General features: G+C 41.6%; 1 protein-coding gene across 15 annotated transcripts in view; it reads left to right on the top strand.

Moving 5' to 3' along the window:
* The window catches only part of nhsl1b (NHS-like 1b), a 114716-nt gene that overhangs the window by 71135 nt on the left and 24231 nt on the right, over positions 1 to 19350 (top strand). For 4 of the 15 annotated variants that reach the window (XM_035995617.1, XM_035995612.1, XM_035995616.1 and 1 more), the window contains exon 1: positions 17840 to 18092. The exons of 10 other annotated variants lie outside the window; for them this stretch is intronic. In XM_035995617.1, coding sequence (XP_035851510.1) covers positions 18038 to 18092 — 55 coding nt within the window. In that variant the 5' untranslated portion in view covers positions 17840 to 18037. Of the gene's footprint in view, positions 1 to 319; positions 640 to 17839; positions 18093 to 19350 lie in introns of those variants that run through there. One more of the 15 variants, XM_035995607.1, reaches the window with a different exon arrangement.

Raw genomic sequence — 19350 nt, 5'->3', positions numbered from 1 at the left:
CAATAGGATCCCCTGAGAGAGGGAGAGGAAGGACAAAAACAGTAGGAGGAGACGGAGGGGGGGATTGGGTCCCCTGTTGGTTGCAAAAACCTCCAAACCCCCGTCCAATCTTTTCAGAAATAGAGGGGGAAGCCTAATGAGGGTTTGGGAGCAAGAGGGGAGGTCTCCCAGAGTCACCCCTCCATCCCACCACCTCAAGTCCTTGTCAAGAGAGAGATTGGGTCGTGCTAAAGAAGGAGGAGGAGGAGTTGGGGGACTTTGGTCCTGGATAGTGCAGGGGAGGGTGGGCTTTGGAGGGGGGGGGGGCGTTTAGGTCTTAGCAGGGGATGATCACATACATGCACTGCCTCTCTTCGAAGCCGGTGGTCAGCTGCTGGCACAGGGCCTGCTATGAGGACTCCCCTGGCGAGAAACAAACTCCGTGCTCCTTCCTGCCCGCTGACAAGATGGGGAACAGCCTCCAGCCGCCGGCCTTCCCAAGCCCCAGGCCCGCCAGGTCAGAGGGCTGCCTGCGCAAACGTCTGCTTTCGGTGTCAAAGGTCCATCAGAGGCCAGACTCTCTCTGGACACCCAAACCGCTGCTTGGACAAATTATCAAAGGCTCATCGGGGAAAACACAAACCTTCCAGGATGGCAAAGGTACAGACTAGAGAGCAGAACATATTTACTATCATGGAGTTTGTTAGTTTGAAGTTGGTACAAACAAACTTGCTAGTTTGCCAGAGAGTGTGTGTGTGTGTGTGTGTGTGTGTGTGTGTGTGTGTGTGTGTGTGTGTGTGTGTGTGTGTGTGTGTGTTAGAGCTTCTATATCTCTATATACTACAGACTGTTGTCAAGATTTGGCTGTAACTCTGTCCTCTCTCTTTGAACTCAAAGACAATTTGATATTAGGGGTCAACTTTAGAGTAGGACTACCCAGGTAGCAGTCTCTGTGAGCCTCTTAGTAAGACTTAGCAGACTTAACGTGACACCACATTGCTGTTTTGCTACAGCAATAATTGTGGTATTGTTTCCCGGCTGGGAAACAAGCTCCTGCTTCAAAGAGAACTTAAGTCACCTGAACTGTTTGTAGGTAATGACTATACACTGTGTGTCAAAGTCCCAGAGAGTCATGACACATGCGGCGGCAGCTTTTCCCAAGCCGGGCTTTGTCTCTTCTTATTAGGTGATTTCCATCCTCTTGTAACTGAGTGATCTGTGCCATGTGTCTGCAAGTGAGCATCCTTATGTGTGTGTGTGTGTAGGTGTGTTATGCTGGGTGTCTTGTGCGGCATCTATACAGATTGTGGCTTTGTGACCTCGGAGACCTTTGGCCTTTGGTGTGGTGGCGAGGCTTCAGGCAAGAACTGGATGACCCTCAGAGAAAGGCTTTCATTAATATAGTCACTAATGCTTTTAAAAATGACCTGCCATATTGCACATTAGCCTAGTTATTGTCTGTGAAATCTGCATTACATCATGTTTGTGTAGGGATATTATATATCCGTTTTGTTGGATACATATTTCTAGACTTCCCTACTGTGCATGGACATGCGTTTGAGCATGCATTTATTCCCTCACTCATGCACATATTACTTGCATGTATTGTCAGCCTTCTTGTGTGTGCATGTGTGTCACAAGGAATGTATGCCCAATGCCGATGTGCTTGCTTGCATCCAGACCATGCATCACTCTCTTTTGGGACAGTAGGACTTCATAACTCCCTTGGGTGGCCACCCCTGGGAACAAGACACAATAGCTAGCAGCTGGAGGTGATGGGCCAGGCCTGCAGGGAAGTGTAACAGAGCTGACAGTAAAGGGGTGATGCAGCTGACACTGCTGGGGTGATGGAGGTGACCCACTTTCACCTCTGTCACTACATAAAGGAGCCATCAGTGAGATAAGAGAGAGTGCTGAAAGATGTGACAGGATCTGTCACAAGATCCATTATTTATTTGCAAAAGTACTCAAGGATATGACATTACAGTAATTAACAGTGCTTATGCCAGTGGTCTACAAAAAAAAGCAAACCCAGGGCTTATAGATACTTTGTTTTCACAGCACAACTTCTGTAACTTGGTTTCTGTTTTTGTTGTTAGCCCATATTAAGGCTTTGCCTATCCATTCACTGTATTAACTACTTTCTAATGTCTTTCTGCATGTATAATAATCTAAAACTGAATTCCTTATTCATTCACGTTTCGCTTAACAATATGCTGCCAGATGAGTGCCGCCCGTCCCGCCTGCTTTGGCTAACACGTCGTGACAGCTCAAGATGTCGCTGCCCTGGGTACAGTATTGTCTGGACTCTGTATGTTGAATCAACCTCCCAGTCACTCTGGTTTCATGCACTGCTGAACAGACGACCGTCAAACACGTTCAAATTGGAGTTTTGCTAATACGTCCTTTCTGTGCCTCTGTTTCTGTTTTCCTGTAAGCATGCATCTCATTCTATCTGCCTAGCATGCTTTGTGTTTTCACACTCTTATCTTCCTGTTTTCCAAATATTTACATACATTTTCTTTTTCTTACATTAGATTGGAAATGTCAAGACTTTTTTTTTTCCATCAGTTTCTACCCCCTACCCTCCTTTTATTTTATATCAGTTTAGTGGTGGAGCAGGTGTTCCACCGGATCCCCTGTAATCCCTCGGTGGGAAGGCAGGTTCAGCTATCGACCAATCAGTGCCAACAGCTCCCAAGGGAAAAGCACCTGAGGGAGGCTAGGCTTGTAGAGTAACTAGATGAGGCCAAATTAAATGGATTGGCCGCATTTACGTGGGGAAGGGCTGCTGAAAATCAGTTAAAGTAATATAATTGTGGTAGTGGGAATGAGGAGGGGTTTGGTCCTCGGCCTCAGCTCTTTGTCATTGTCTCCCTTTCAGTGTTTCATTCATGCAAACATTTCCCATCTTTTTGAGGCGATAAAAACCTGGACAGTCGATTGAGGGTGGCTCTAAAGTTGCAGGTTCAACTTTCAGTAGAACCACCCTGCATTAAAAATGTATGCAGTCATGGTACTGTAGGTAGAATATTAGATAGTTATTCTCTCACACACTGAGATTGGGTTACACCTACACTCAAACACTCAAACATAGATGAGTAAAGACAAGTACACACTTAGTCCGGAATGTGCATGAAAAAAACCCAATAGCAGGTTGGAGGTGACAGAACAATGGAGTAGAGAGCATGACACACAGCTTAATGAGATGAAGAAAAAAGGGGATTTCTCACACACTCGCACACTTTCGGGAATTGGGGGTCGGGGGTTGCTTGGGGTCATTCAACTGTAAAATGGGTTAAGGCTCTGTCCAATCTCTCGCTCTCCCTCTTCATCTTCATAGTCTGTAACCCTGTTTGTGTCTTTGTGAATGAGTGCGTGTCTGCTTGTCGTCCATTTTTCAACTCTGAATATAAAAGCTAAAGCAGTCCAATCCACATCTTCCCCATCAACATTCATTTGGTTAGGAGATAAAGGAGGTGAAGTGTAATCAGTGGCTGTAGCTAGCTGTGTATCCAACAGATTGTTAACGGCCTAATAGGTAATGGCTGGCTAGTCATTGGCTAAACGGGTGCTCTTCCATCATGTGTGACCGACTAATGAAGTCATCACTGACAAATATTGGGAGGTAATTTAGTTTTGTGGAGTTCTCTGTGTGTGCGCATCCTGGTGACTGTGTTAATTCATCCATAGATAGACATTTTTTCAATTATTGTTTTGTGTGCTTCACATATAGTACTTTCTCTATTGACTATTGTCGTTTTGTCTAAAAAAGTTGTCAGAAAATAAAAATGCCCTTCATAATTATCTAGACCCTAAGGTGAAATTGCTTGTTTTGTAAGACCAGCAGTCCAAAACCCAAATGTATTAAATGTCCTGTCCTTATAGCAAATCCTCACATTTTAGAAGCTAAAACCACAGAACGTTTTGCTTTAAAAATGACCAAAACAATGAATTAACTAAATGGTTGCAGATTAATTTTCTGTCGATCAGATAATTGTTCCAAAATCTGATGTCACACGGTGTTAAAATAGCGTGTATATGGATTTTTCCAGGAAGTTGGTTTTTGTCTTTCTCTGTGTGTGTGTGTGTGTGTGTGTGTGTGTGTGTGTTTGCTTTACAAATTGTAATAAAATAATCTGGTCAAAATAATAGTGTGGGTCTGGGCTCAGCTGGCTTTTCATTTGGGAGACTGGAAGCGATGGAGGAGGAGAGAAGTGAGTCAGGGAGAACAGTGTTTATTTCAGGACGGATCAGGTGTAAGAGACCCTCGCAGCCCCATATGTGTACAATTGAGTTTGACTTAATGGTTTAATTATCACATGGGGACAGATAATTACTTGAATCTACAGAGACATTAATCCTTCCATTGACCAAATGTGTCAGAGCAGAGGAAGTAAATACAGGGAGCTTTCAAACAGCAGAGGATTGGTTGGTTTTAATAATAATAATAATAATAATAATAATAATAATAATAATAATAAAACTGTTCATTGTGCTTCTGTTTTCAGGATTTTCCTTTACTTTCATTTCTTATTCTTGTTTCTTTATTTTTTCCCCCCACTAAATAAACTTCCATTACTGTGTTATGTTCAGTGTTGTTCTGCCCTTGCTGCCTGCTCTCTGTTGACAAAGGGAGCCTCCTCGAGGTTGGGTCAGTGTATTGCACCATATGGCACCCATATTCTAGAAGAACAAGATGAAGATAGCTCTTGATAAGGTGGCTCATTCAGATGTATCTCTCCCTCTTCTCTCAACTCCTCTTTCTGGTTCCTGGGCATTTGAAGTATTTGTGTGTATAATTACAAAGTCGAAGTGTCACCCTTATGGTTTAATGCAATCGGTTAATCTTGTGACTACATTTATGATTGATGTTGAGGAATACTACTGCTGTGCATATGCATTCTTGTATGTTCTCTCTGTCAGACATACGCATGCAGTCAAGTCACGAACATCTGTCTCCCTCATTAGCAATATGAACTTCATGTTTTCATGCACACTGACAAGTTTCTTTATTAACTGTATATAAAAAAGAGTCGTAATAAGATAAACTCATCTGCACTGGACAAAACAATCACATAATGAATGCATGTGTTTGTCTTAACACTCCTTTTATGCCAACAGACTTTAAAAACAAATGCGATTTCAAGACTTAATCTGACGTGTGTTTGCTCCAGCAACAGCTTTTGCCTTCTTCTTTAGCCACAGTCAGTTTAACAGTGGTCTTGTTGTTAGTAATTGAAAAATCTAATTGTGTCGTAGTGCAGGATAAGTGTGTTTAAGCACTCCTTAGCTGTGCCTTCCTCAGTTGCAGCTCATTTCTTTAATGAGCACTGCAATTACAGGGAGCTTTTTTTCCCCACCTCATGCTGCTTCAAGTCTGGCCCTCTGAGGTTTCTGGCCCTGTTTGCCCTACTGACCAGTCTGCTCTCTGTCTGCACACGTTGTTTCATTCCTGACTTCTACTGTACAGCTCACGCAAAGTGCACAATCTTCTTTAACCCAAGGAAAATTACACAAACAAACCTCAGAAAGAAAAGGTAGCTTTCATTTATTTGGGTACCAGTAATGTACCGTAAAATAGTGGGATCAAAACTGGAAAATTGTGATTCTTTACAATTTTCTGACATTTTACTCACTAAACAATAAATTAATCAATATGATAAAAACACACATTGATAAATGTATATTTTGTTTATGCAAAATTAACAATATTGTTGCTGTAATCATTTGACAAAGACAAATGTGAATATTTCAAGTTCTTTTAAGTCCAGTCATAGCTTACAAGCTTCCCCAGCAATGCACTGTACATGCACATGTACTTTACCTTTACTATGTCATGTACAGTAGCTCAGTACTATAAAGAAAGTTTCATTTGCATAAATGTAAAACTGAACAATTCAAAAATCTAAAGTAAACAATCCAACATGTAACAAACGTGTTCAACTGGCTATATGCATAACGTTTAAAAATGGTAAAAACCGAATAACCACTGTTTTTCCTCCATCTAACCCATCTCATCTTTTATCACTTTAGCTCACACAGACTCCCTCACTCCCCCAGCACCAGTCTCCCTCTTCCTGCCTTCTCCTCAGCTGCAGGCCCCTTTATGTCCCAATCAGCTGGAGGTTTCATTAAGCCTCAGAAAGCAAAGCCAAGCCTCTGAAAAGCTCATGTCCCCCCATAGAGGCTGATTATAATAGGACAGAGAGAAGGGAGAGAGGGGAGAGAAAGTGATTTTAAGAGCCTCTGTAAATCTGTCTCATTAATGAGTTCTCACCATAGCAACATCTCTCTTTTTCAAGGGTTTTCTACTCCACATGCGTATATGGATGAGGGTTAAAGACAAAAAAGAAGGAAAAAAGTAGCGAAAAGGAAACTACAGACATGTTCTGTGCTTGTAAAACCACTTGGGAGCGTGCACTGGTGACTGTTTGGCTCTAATTTTGTTTGTTTATAGCAGAAGCTACATTTCTAGACTTTTGTTAACCTAAGAGAGCTATGCAGTAGGACATTGGGAAACCAATTACATTTGTGTCAGTTGTTGCTAATCTTCACCACAAGGTGGCGGCATAACACTGACAAGCAGAGGAACTCATTCAGTGGATGAAACTGCTGTGCTTCTGGTCATCAGTTTCAAAGTAATTCATCCATGAATCATACATTTTAACCAATATAGAAATAACTTTAGAGCACACGCATAAAACCATTGTTTGAGACTAAATTGACAGGATTATGGTGATTACCAAATTACAGCTAGATTAATTGCCCATCAGACAGAATGCAGTCATTTATCCACACCAAAAAGAGACACATGGGGTGTCCCATTGAATTTAATTTAGAATAATAGCGGTCTTACATTTTGGGTGTATTTGATCAGGGAGTTAGCCTTTTTTCCCTCTGGGCCCATTAGAAGGGTGCACTCATTTCATCAAGAGAGGTCTGCTCTCTCTATTAATGCCTCCATCCCTCTATTATTGCTCAGATGGGACAGAAGGGGGAGGGACGGCGAGACGCACAGGGAGGGGGGGTTTATAAAGAAGGGAGGAGGAGAGAGGGAGGGAGGGAGCGGTTAAGTGGATTTTGGTTCCTGCTTTTTTTCCCAGACGTGGTCTCAGCATAGGATTATCAATGGAGGAACCCAGACTTAGCACATACATGTGCACACACATACACACCTGTGTGCATCCCCGAGTCTGTTTGATGAAGTCAGATGAAACCACCAATCGCAGTGGGTCGGTGTGCGTGTGGGTCTGTGTGTACATACAGTATGTGTGTGTTTTACAGATGATACTGATACACGTCATCTAATGAGCACTAAGCCAGTCTTGAGACATGTTTAACCCTCTCAGTCTTTACCCCGGGATTACAACACACTCATTCTAAAACTATGGCAGGGCTGCATTACAACAGTATAACATTTATGTTTAACTCTTCTGATGATAATGATGAAACCATATTTGGAAAAATTATACACATAAAGATAATAGTTTTGGTCTGATTACTGTTTGAGCTCCAATGATGATAAGCACCACAGCTATAACAAGGGTGTAGCTGACCCTGTCTATGATGATGATGAATGGTATACTGATCTTTGATCAGTCTTGTACGAATGTTACAAGCTGGATTCAGCAAACCCTGTTAACTGCACTAACTTGTTGCAAATTGTTGCTTGACTTTACTTGACGAATACCAAGGGACTCATTTGATTATCAGTATAATCGAGTTTTTTTTAAAGATTATTTTTGGGATTTTATTTTATTTGATAGTGATAGTGGATAAACAGGAAAGGGGGGAGAGAGGGGGTATGACACACAGCAAAGGGCTGCAGGTTGGATTCAAACCCGGTCCGCTGCTGAGGACTCAGACTACATGGGGCACACACTACCGGGTGAGCTGGAGGTCACCCCAATTGTAGGCAAGTTTTATTTACCAAAATGTCAACAAAGAGTAAAAAGAACAGTTCTGCTGTTTGAAATCAGCAGATTAGAACACATTTAGCAGTCAGTGGTGGTGTTTGCTGTGGCAAAAATCAGAAGTTCATTTAGGTTCATAATCAGTGTCCGTGCCTTGTGAAAGCCAATGTGGAATGTGCAGAACATCCTCTAATAAGCTAACTAACAGAGAAGAGATATAAATTGGATCAATGTTATGGGCCTGGTGAACAGAGCCAAATCCAGTCATGCGGTGTTAATGTGTTGGATAATAACAGTAATCAATGCCAGCCACCAGAACTTGCATCCGACTTCACATCTAACCTCCTGATTGTGCTACTGCCTTGAGGCCTAATACATCCATGCTTGAGGCTGATTGTCGTGCTCATTTCCTAAATTTGTGGTCATCAGTCAATTGGTTGTACTGTATTTGTGATTGTTGATTGGATGGTATGGTTGTGCAACCCCCCACCTCCCCTCATCAAATGACCTACTGTTTTTTCCTGATGAGAAGTGAGGTGAAATGTGGGAAGTGGGTCAAACAGCATACTGTCAATTTTGCTCCAGTGGTGGAGGAACTGTAGATGTAGTTAATATAGCTTTAACCCACTTCCCACTCCATTCCCCCCCTGCCCCTGCCACACACACACACACACACACACACACACACACACACACACTCGGCTTCCCTCCCTGTGATGCAGGCTAGCCCCAGGTGGCTTGTTGCTTTGTGCCCTTGAGCTACTGGAGGCACTTAACCTAAATTAGCTCAGTCTGTCTATGTGCCTCTGTGTCTAAAATCAGACAAGAACCTCTTGTCAGCAACATGAGCTTAGAACGAGGTTCATGGTAACAGCAGATACAACATACTGCTGTAAACATAAGCTCATGTATACAGTAGTATAAAATAAGAATTATTTATTACCTCTGCTTTCTGGGTTTTTTTTTTTCACCCATTCTGATGTTTTGCAGGTGTTTGTAAATTTAATTTATGCTGCTGTTGTCTTGGTAAATCACTCTTTATTGCAGTGTCGGCTAAAAGCCTTAGAGTAGAGTAAAGTGTGCAATGAAATATTGATTCTAATTAATCATATTGTTAAAGCAAATAAAGCAATTTTCCAGCTGCTACCTATTGATTCTTGTCATTATCCCACCTTGGACATTATTCACCTCACACTTTTAATTAAGCCAGTTGTGAGGTTTATGTGTGTGGCCTATAACCCACTTCCCACTCCATTCTCCCCCCTGCCCTTGCCACACACACACACACACACACACACACACACACTTAAAGTGAACAGTGGACAACTACAAGCACACCATTCCACAGGGTATTGCATCTGTGTGTTTGTGTCAGATGTATGGCAGTTTGTGTGTGCAGTTAATTTTGAAATTGGATTAATGATACATATACACACAGGCCCTTAGCAGAGAAGAGCAGACAGCCCTGGTGTTGAAATGTAGGTCAGGTAACAAGCGTGGCAGCCAACATAATGCTGTGTGTGCCGGCATCCCTAATGTGTGTGCGTGCGTGTGCGTATTCAGTCGTGCGTGGCTACATACTTGTATGCATGTTGACTATAGGAACATGTTTTGTCTTATAACCTATATGTGCAAGAAGGTGCGTGTGCTCGTGCGTGTGTGTGTGTGTGTGTGTGTGTGTGTGTGTGTCAACAGCAGAAACAAAGACACCAAAAGGATAAAGTGTATAGTAATCTAGACCTCATTTAAGGTATAGATTGTAATGTGTGACTAGGTCTGTTGTCTAAAATCAGTAGATTGTAGAAACAGCTGCAGGCACACATTCACACATGCACAATAACATGCACACCCATATATTCAAAAGCATGCACAATGATGTCAGCCTGATGTAAGCCAGTGAGATGCACAAACACACTCAGGCCTTGTCGTTATTGATGTGGCGGGTCCTCGGAGGGTCCACTGGAGAGTGAGAAGGGCCAGGAGTCAATATGAGTGGAGACAGTATGGCTGGATGGTAATGGCTCTTAATGTAGTCTGGGGGATGCTAGGGGGTCTGTCTTTAAGTTACACTACCAGTGGTTGAATGGAGCTTTCCACTGGGAAATTATTTTATGATAGCATGTCAGACATGTGTTACACACCTGCAGGATTTAGAATAGGAGCTTCGTTGAATAATTGAATGCTGCTGAACTGACAGAAATAAAATATTTTTGTGATGCTTAAACCAAGGTCAACACTGAATTACTTATGCTGTCCAGTCACAATGCAATTCAGCTATGGCACAAAACAAACATGGGGTGTTACATATAGACAATGGATTTTTGACCAGAATGAATCAAACAAGTCAGATAGAAAAAAACAGGACTAAGAGTCTACAGCCCTGCTAGCAGGCTGGACTTTGGCACAGCCGTGCTTTGAACTAAATGGTAAAGTCAGCATGCTAATATGCTAATATTTGGTTGGCACTAAACAGAAAGACGCTGATGGGAATGTTATTAGTTTTTGCAAGTATTGGAAACATTACACTTTGACCTGATGATTGCGCTACATGAGATGTCAGAAATCACCAAAATCATTCTTGTTCATGCTGATGAGGAATGAATATAATATATATATTCATATAATGAATAGAAGAAAAGTCAGGGGATTATCAAAGTCATTAGAAAACCTCCTTTGGCCACCATTTAATATATGTTTTAAAATTTCATGGCAATCCATCCAATGTTTGTTTTTTAAAAACGTGTTGGGCCAGGAAAACACGCACTGAACGTTGTCCCGCCAACTTACAAAATTTCCTGTTTCAGTTTCATCTTATTGTCCTGCCAACTTCAGGGGGACTGACAGGCCAGTGGGGTTAGATTGCATTAGATTAAACTGTGTTGCCGGGGGGAAATGGACGGTTAGCTACAAATCCATCCTGACGGGGACATAAAAGGAACAAAATTGCCACCCTCTCTGAAGGTACCAAAAGCTCAGGCAAACAAATCAGCCCGCTCGTAAAATGACAGCGTTTTAACGCCCTGCTCAACAGGCGTGTACATTTTAAGAGTGACCCACCTTTTATTCTACTGAAGCTAACATTTGGATATACAAGTTTGCTTGTTAAATTCATGTATGGGTAGGATTTATTTAACGGTTGCACGCCTCCCTGTCAGTTTGTGCTCTTCCAGCTATTATTGCTATTAGTTGATCTGGTCTCTGTTTTTAGGCTTTTCTTAGCCAGTTCTTGCAGCACTAAGATACTGAGGCACAAAGATGTCATGCACAACAATGTTTTTCAGTACAAAGTAGACTAATGCAGTCTTGTCTGTCCACATGCTCAAACAGAGGTGCATATACCCTCTATCTGTTCTCTCTTGTGTGTCTTTCTCTTTTATCCTGGCTTGAATTTCAAAGGGGTTCGGAAGGGTTAGACGTGGGGGGGGAATTAGGCATGTCCGCCAAGCCTGCTGGGCCTTTGTATATGTTTGTGTGTATAATAACTGTTTTTAGTGAGTCCTACCTATGGAGGTTTTGCATTAACACTCCATCTTTCTTCTCGCTTCGTCTGTTTCCCTGCTCTCCACCCTGACTTCTCTCCCAGCTGTCTTTATCTCCTCTCTCTTGTTTCTTTTGTCCTGCTAAACGCTGCCTTTTCTATCCTGCTTCACATCGCTACTCAGCAAAATGGCTCTGCTTCTACCACTTGAAAGAATCTTTCAACATTTGGATGCAAACTTTGCTTCCCACCTCTTCCTTTTTTGAAAGTCATGTGCAAAGTTTTGCTTTTGATACCATCTCCATTTATTTCCCCCCACATTAGTATCGTGCTGCCTTTTCAAAGACATTTCCCGGATTTATACACTTCAAGCTGTGTGAGAACATCTATGTAAATTGTGTTTGAACAGAAAACACAAGTACTGTATACGTGTGTCGCCACATCAAGGCAAGGATATGCACATATACATATGCTTGTGAAACACAAAACAAGAGCAAAGAGTCTGATTATGTTAGATACTGTGCATGCTCTGGGCGTAGTTTGCAGGGTGTCACCCAGACTTGGAGGGTTTTCTCATGGATGACAAAGGAGGAGCAGCCTATTGAGGGAGGCCCCAGTGCCTTTTATTCAGAAGAATAACCTAGCATACACACAGACACACTCACAAAATGCAGAGGTTTTCATTGCTGACTTGAATGTACGTCAAATCTCCTCAGCTTATGCTGTAAATGTAATGTTTTACTTTGGTGTAAAATGTCCACACTCACACTCTACACTTAACAAGTCAGTGGCAGATAAAGATTTGTGCTAAATCACCACTGCACACACCCAAAAACGTTTTCACTACAATGACTTGTTGTGAGCCACTTCAGTAGCTTTGAAGTACATTTGTCCCCTTCAGTCTGACCTTTTTTAACCCCCCGCCATATTCTGCATGTAATAATGCAAATACACTGCTGATGGGACATTTCTTTCTGATAGTGATCATAGAGGGGTTTGCTGTCTGCGTGTTGTTGGTTGAGCTGTGTGAATGTGAAGGCAAGTTGGTATGTGTCTGTTTTATTGTTTTAATGTGTATGTGCACAGTCACTAATTGAGCTCAGTTATGGGATGGTGAGATTGTGTGTGTGTGTGTGTGTGTGTGTGTGTGTGTGTGTGTGTGTGTGTGTGTGTGTGTGATGGAATGCCAGCTGCTTTAAGGGAGTAGGTCAGACAGAAACACCAGCAGAGGGGTGGGGGGAGGAAGGAGGATTGGCGTTACCCAGTAACCTCTGTCTGCTGAACAGACAGAAGAAATGTGTGTGTGTGTGTGTGTGTGTGTGTGTGTGTGTGTGTGTGAGAGATGCGCGGGAACTTCACCTCATGCTAAAATCATTAGTGCCAGAAAAACAGTTATCACAGCTTGTTTACTCAGCCCAGCCTCTCTGTCACCTTGGTTTCAGTGTTGTATGTAATGTTTGAGAGAGAGTTATGTTTATTCAGGAGTGAGTTTGAAGTTTAACTTTGCTTAACTGCCTTTTTATGAGCACTGTAAAGCGTTGTTTCCCTTTTATCCGTTTACCATTTCCTGACCCATCTTTTATGGTTTATTACCATCATCAAAACACTATAACTATATCATACTACTATTACTGTTTTCATGTAATTGTTCTCTAATGATTACAGATTTGTTTTTGCAGTCTTTTTTGTTTTTACTTACAGAAAAAAAGAAATTGTAAAGAAAATACTGCATTTAAATACGGTGTATCATGCCATACTACCCCCCCTCCTGTACCCCACACTCTTTGCTGATAGATAATTCATGCCTTGCTCTATATCTCAGAGAGGACCAAAGCGATCGGGTTCCCATTGGTCCCTGATGAAATGCTTTCATTCACAGAGATGTATGTAGGTATGAAAGGAAGGGGGAAGGGATTAGATAGTAAATATGTTGCTCTACATGCTTTAAATTATAGATTTTCATTCACAGAAAAGGGGAGTTGGGATCAGATGGAAGATACATAGAATGTGGTGTCATTATTTATTAATCTTTCAGGGTTTTTCTGTTTAAGTCATCATCAAGTCCAAACAACATTTGTTGCCAACAGGTTTGCAAATTTGAAGAGCTGCGTCCTTCCCCTTTTCACAATTTTTGGCTGTGTGTTAGACTAAATAAGCATTCTTGCAACATGTTTTTGGTTATCCAAGATGGTTCTTTTTCATAATTTTGGAGTAAATGTGTATTTAAAAAATTGGAAATTCATTAAAATTGAAATACTAATGCACAAATACTATCATGAATTTAGTGCCTTGCTAAAGGGCATCTCATTCTTAATTGGTAAAGGAAAGATGAGTGCTTTTTGTTCACTTAGCTTAAGTTCATGTATTTTAAACCAGTGACCTTCCAGTGGCAAGCCTGCCTCTGTTTAAATGCATGCACATGTTCAGTTCTAGCAACTCTGTAACAACTCTGCTACGATCTGCATTCTACAGCGCTGCACGCGTACAGATGCAAAGTGTTTGCATTCACTCACGTGTGCAACAAATATTTGGCCCTTTTCCATGCCTCACATTTTCCTGCTTATCTCCACCTTGCAGGTTTTCTACTAATGGGAAGGTGTGCAATGTCAGAGCCTGAATAAGAAAACACAAGAAAAGAAGGAGAAGAGGGAATAGTAAAATCAATACAGGCTAGATTACATTAGCTGTAATGCAAGCGCTCATGTCTAAAGGAAAAAGAGAAGAAGAGGAAAGACAATTAGGAATGGAGAGAAAAGGAAGAAAGAGAGTGAGAGAGATTTAACATTAGCGGATCAGGTAGAGTTGAAGGATTTAAGGGGGTCAGCTTAGCTTTCCCCGTCCCTTCTTAAGTCCAATTAGAAAAATAAAAGCTGAGACCTGTCAGATGAAGAGGGAGCTGTGTGTGTGTGTGTGTGTGTGTGTGTGTGTGTGTGTGTGTGTGTGTGTGTGTGTGTGTGTGTGTGTGTGTGTGTGTGTGTGTGTGTGTGTGTGTGTGTGTGTGTGTGTGCGCGTGCGCGTGCGTCCGCGTGCCTCCGAGGTAGAAGTATAGGGTGGGGTGCCTATAAATGCAAATTGGTCGTTGGTCGTCGCGCGCGTGTGTGTGTGCGTCAGATTCAGGCATTTTGGGAATTGGAACGATGGACTACAATATTGAGTGAGCGAGGGAGGTGTGTGTGTTCTGGGGATTGATTGAATGATAGAACGGGGACTGGATGGAATTGGAGTTAAATTTAGCAGTCTAGGCATAAAAAAAATAAAAACTAGGATGTGTATGAGAGAGAGTTTGTGTAGCTGTAGTTTCCTCTGCCAGGTTGATGTGGCGATCCAAACGAGGCGTGAAGACGCAGACAGGAGGAAGAGCAGGTGCCCCTAATCTATCTCTCCTTTATTATCACTCTGCCACATTCACCCTTGAGTCTTAATAACATCTTGTGCAACCAGACTTGTTAATTATTCACATTGCCCCCAGTTTCTCCTTTTCTCGAGGGTCACCACCTTTTCACATGAACATGCTGCAGGTTGTCTAACAAGAAGAGATAATCACTGTCTTGCCAAAGGGCCTAATACTAATGTGTTGAGATTTTGTGTTTAAATGCTGATAATGCTTGATAATGTCATCAGCTTTATCAGCTATTTAATTTAGAGAAAGGAAATTGATTGGATTTATCTTTAATGAAAATAATTGTTGGTTACAGTCCTAGAATGCTTGCTAATACAACTATGTTGTAAAGAAGAAAGAAAAAGCTAATAATACCTCTTAGGTAATCAAGATTTATTAATTGCATAACCAAGGGCTAATATGAGTAGGATTGCTCTTTAATCATGTTCATAATAATCCCTGATGTTTGTCATGCTAAATAAGCCTCTTCCTCGAGGTATAAGCTTCATCCACCGAGTCCCTCACGCTTCCTTCATATGATGCTTAAAGTATGAACGGATGAAATATGATATTGTTTGGGCTTGGGGCTTCCATTCTTCACTGGGAATGAGCGGAAGGATGTATGGATGTATGACTGAATGGATGGATAGCTCTAATCCTAGAGGTGGCCTAGATTTGAAGCTCTCCTTCAGCGGATAGAGTTGTTGACCTGTCTATCACACTGTGTGTGTGTGTGTGTGTTTCCTGAGAACAATAGGCTCTTTAATGAGTGATGCCGCTTAGGCTCGCGTCTGCATAAATGATCCTAATACTGTACGCGTGCCAAACAGCACGAGATACAAGCCAAACAAAAGCTACTGACAGAACATGAGGACTTTTAAGGTGGACACATGGAGAAAGACTTTGCTTAAACCCTTTTACACTGACATGGTGACCTGCGATAAAAACTATGTTTACTGTCCATCTGAATGGGTTGACACTAACCGGGGTTATAAGTACGACTTTTTTATTTTCATTTATCCAACTATTCAAAAACAGTAAAAACTATTTCTCAGAGCCTTTGTTGCTTATTTTGTCTAACCAACAGTTTAAAAACCAAAGATATTCAATTTACAACGATGTACAAGAGAGAAAATCAAGTAAGAAAACTTAACATTTGAGAACCAGTAACAAGTAAATGTTTGGCATATTTTCTTGATAAATGTCTATCACAAATGTTGATTTATTTTATGCTGATACACTTAGTGATTCATGTTTCAGCACTTATCTAAAGTCCACCTGACTGCTCAGCTTTGATATGAAATAGTCATCACTGTTTTTTGTAATTACTGTAAGATCGTGGTTATAATAGTTTATATATGTTATTATAGTGGGATTATTGTAACTTTATAGTAGCTTTTGGTGGGGACTTGTAGCTTTTTCAACCATACATGTCAGCCTGAGACAGACTTGAACATTAGACTGTAGATTTTACATTAGCTTTTAATAGGGTGATCTAAAACAACAGCACCTGCTATATTGGATCTGTTGAGCCACTTTTGATTAACTTTAAGCTGACAACTCTGTTTAGCAGAGGTATAATTCTACAGTTTAGCTGATGTGTATGTGTGGACCTGCATCTGTGTGGAAGCTGATGATAAAACCCATTACAGCAGTTTTTATGAAAAGGTCAAACACACAGGTTGAACTCTCAAGACAAATATGTTTATTTATAGAGACATAGTACCCATGTTTAGAGCTTCATAACCCGAGGACAAGAGCAACTGCAAATGCTGTGAATAGACAGTTAGCAGTGTGCAATAGACAATGCAGAAACGACAAATGTTACTATACATGAAGAAATAAATATATATAAATAAATCAAAACTGTTGTCTACAGCACTAAAGAGTCCCGCTGAAAAGGTTCAGACGAGCAAGGTCGTGGGGGGCGGCTGGGGGGGTAGAGTGGAAAACCTTTCTACCCACAAATTCAAGGATCATTTGCAGTCCCATTCAAGCTCTTGTTGCAGCCCCCTCCCTCGTCAACCATTTGGGCTGAAAAGAAATACGGTCACAGAAGGAGGGGCATCCCTGCCCGTGTGTGTGTGTGTGTGTGTGTGTGGGGGGGGGGGGGGTGGGTGTGTGTGGGTGCGCGTTTGCAAGTATTTGAATGGGTGGGTGCCGGAGTGTGTGATAGATTGTGAGCAGATTGGACAATGGGAGGATTGTATGTGATCTATATTCATGTGGCACAGATTCAGTGGCCATGTGCGCACACAGCAGGCTGGATATGATCAGACAGAAGAAAGAGAGGTTGATAGAAAAATCTCCAGAGAGAAGAAAACAAGGAGATTTATGTAGAGAAAATGAGCACAATCTATTTCTTTCTGGATTTAGACACCTTAGATAGCTGAAACCAGGGAATCAGTATCTGTTTAGTCCTTTTCAGTAATGGTGTTATGATGTTTTACAATCCATAAAATGGTTCAAATTGAGATCAAACGAAATAAATGTCAGTGCTTTAGTATGTTGTATCATATGTAATGATGCTTCCTGTTTGCATTACACTTTGCATGCAGGTGGGAGCTGCATCCTCCTGAGAATACCTTGTGAAAAGCTCAACATGTTTTTTTTTTTCTCTAGGATGTACAAGGTTCTCCTGTTGGGGTAGCTTATAAGATCCATACATATTCCCAAGATAAGTCTGCCGTAGCAGTGAAAGCGGCAACACACTGAGCAGAGCAAGGTAGAAAGTAAGGAAAAGAAAGAAAAAGAGAGCGATGGACTGAAATGAGAAGCGACTTTCACAGCAAAATAGCATGAGTTTGCCTGTTCGTTCTAATAAAGCATGTTTAACTTTCATCTATATTGTGAGTCCCGCAGAGTAAAGAAGAAAGAGAGTGTACAGAGAGAGAGACAGCGCAAGAGAACGACTGATGACGAGAAATAAAGGGAGAGGCAGCCAGAACTCCTTGGTAACCAAAGCACAGAGCAACAGAGGGGCCGGTCCTACACCCCTCCCGCTGTGTGTGTGTGTGTGTGTGTGTGTGTGTGTGTGTGTGTGTGTGGACTGGACTGCCTGAGGGGGGGAGTGGTGGACAGAGTGTGTGTTTAGAGAGAGAGAGAGAGAGATAAGGGTAGAGGCTCATTGTGTCACCATAGTAGACGCTCACACAAACTCGTGTAGTGAGAATGTGACCCGACGCCAGCACTCCTTCGTCCCGTCTTCTTTCTGTCTTATTCTCTAGATTTGGATTGTGCCTTACAAGGAGATTTTTTTTAAGAGAGAGACACACAATCGGAATAATGGTGTTTATCGGGACCTCGTTAAAATCTGTGATTAAATACTTCAAAAGGAAGGGTAAGATATGTTTACTTCTACTCTATGTTGATCATTAATGTGTCGTATAAGTAGTTTGGACTTATATTCTCCTAATGAAAACTAGAAAAATGAACAGCAGCAGTTTAATAGAATTTGTACTGTTTTGCATAATTTTTGACAGGATTTGTATTCACGTGTGTCTGAATTTCCTACATTTGTTTCAATTCTACTTCATTTAAATAGCCTTTTTAAAACTCTTAATTAAGACTTTTCTGCATCAAAGGTGGACGCACGGCATCTTTAATGATTTGTATATCATTTTAATACAAACTAATGGTTTCTTGTGGGCATAATGCTTCACTGCTGCCTCTGTTAGCCCAGAGACAACCCTCTGTTGCACCCTGTTACCAGGTAACCACTGGGCCAAGATTTCACAGAGCCGACAACTATTAGCACTAAATGACCCAACAGCATTTGTAAAGGTAGCAGCTGGAAGCATTTAGAATCACAGCTACTTTACAAGAAATAGTTGGCCTTTTTTCCTTCTTCTTGGAACAATTTAGAAGTTTTTTAAATGTTTATTTAGTTCTAAATGTTTCAGATAATCTGATCTTGGTTTTAAAGGAAACCATACGAGGTCTGTGTGCCATGCATGCACAGTAGATTATGGTTGGGAGGATTAGTTAATGCTCCAATGCTATATAATTATTGTATTAATGGCTGTGTATTAAGCATGTGAGGATGTTTAACAAAGACCTGGTTGATGCAGGGCAAGCTGCTTGTGCCGACTCTAATCTCAGGTGTATTTATAGTGTGTGTTACAGTCGAGGCTGAGGTGATATTGTCAATCATTAGCTCAGCCTTTTTGTACGTCTTATTTTGCCATCTTGCACATGCCTGCACTTTGCTCTTCAGATGAGCACCTTGGTCCTCCACTGCAGTCCCGAGGATTGTGAACTCCCTACTGAGCAGAGCTCGTATCCTTAGCTTTTTCAAAGTCTATATCTACGACGTTACACTTCCAGGATTGCTCCGTTGCCTCCGGAAATTCCACCGAATATCCTTCATTCGGACGGATGTCCGTTACCTTCCGCTTTCTTTGTGTTGGAATTTAAACTCCGGTCGATTTATGAGGACTATGGTTAACTGCTCCTCAGATCTCTGCAAGGTACATCGAGACAGCTAGCTAGACTATCTGTGCAATATGAGTTTTCGAGCACGACTAAAACAACTTTTGAACGTACACGTATGTTCCACCAAAACAAGTTCCTTCCCGAGGCTATTTTGCAGCGGCACC

The sequence above is a fragment of the Sander lucioperca genome, chromosome 19 (genome assembly GCF_008315115.2).
Source record: "Sander lucioperca isolate FBNREF2018 chromosome 19, SLUC_FBN_1.2, whole genome shotgun sequence".
Taxonomy (NCBI): Eukaryota; Metazoa; Chordata; class Actinopteri; order Perciformes; family Percidae; genus Sander; species Sander lucioperca.
This window is presented reverse-complemented; position numbering and strand designations above follow the sequence as displayed.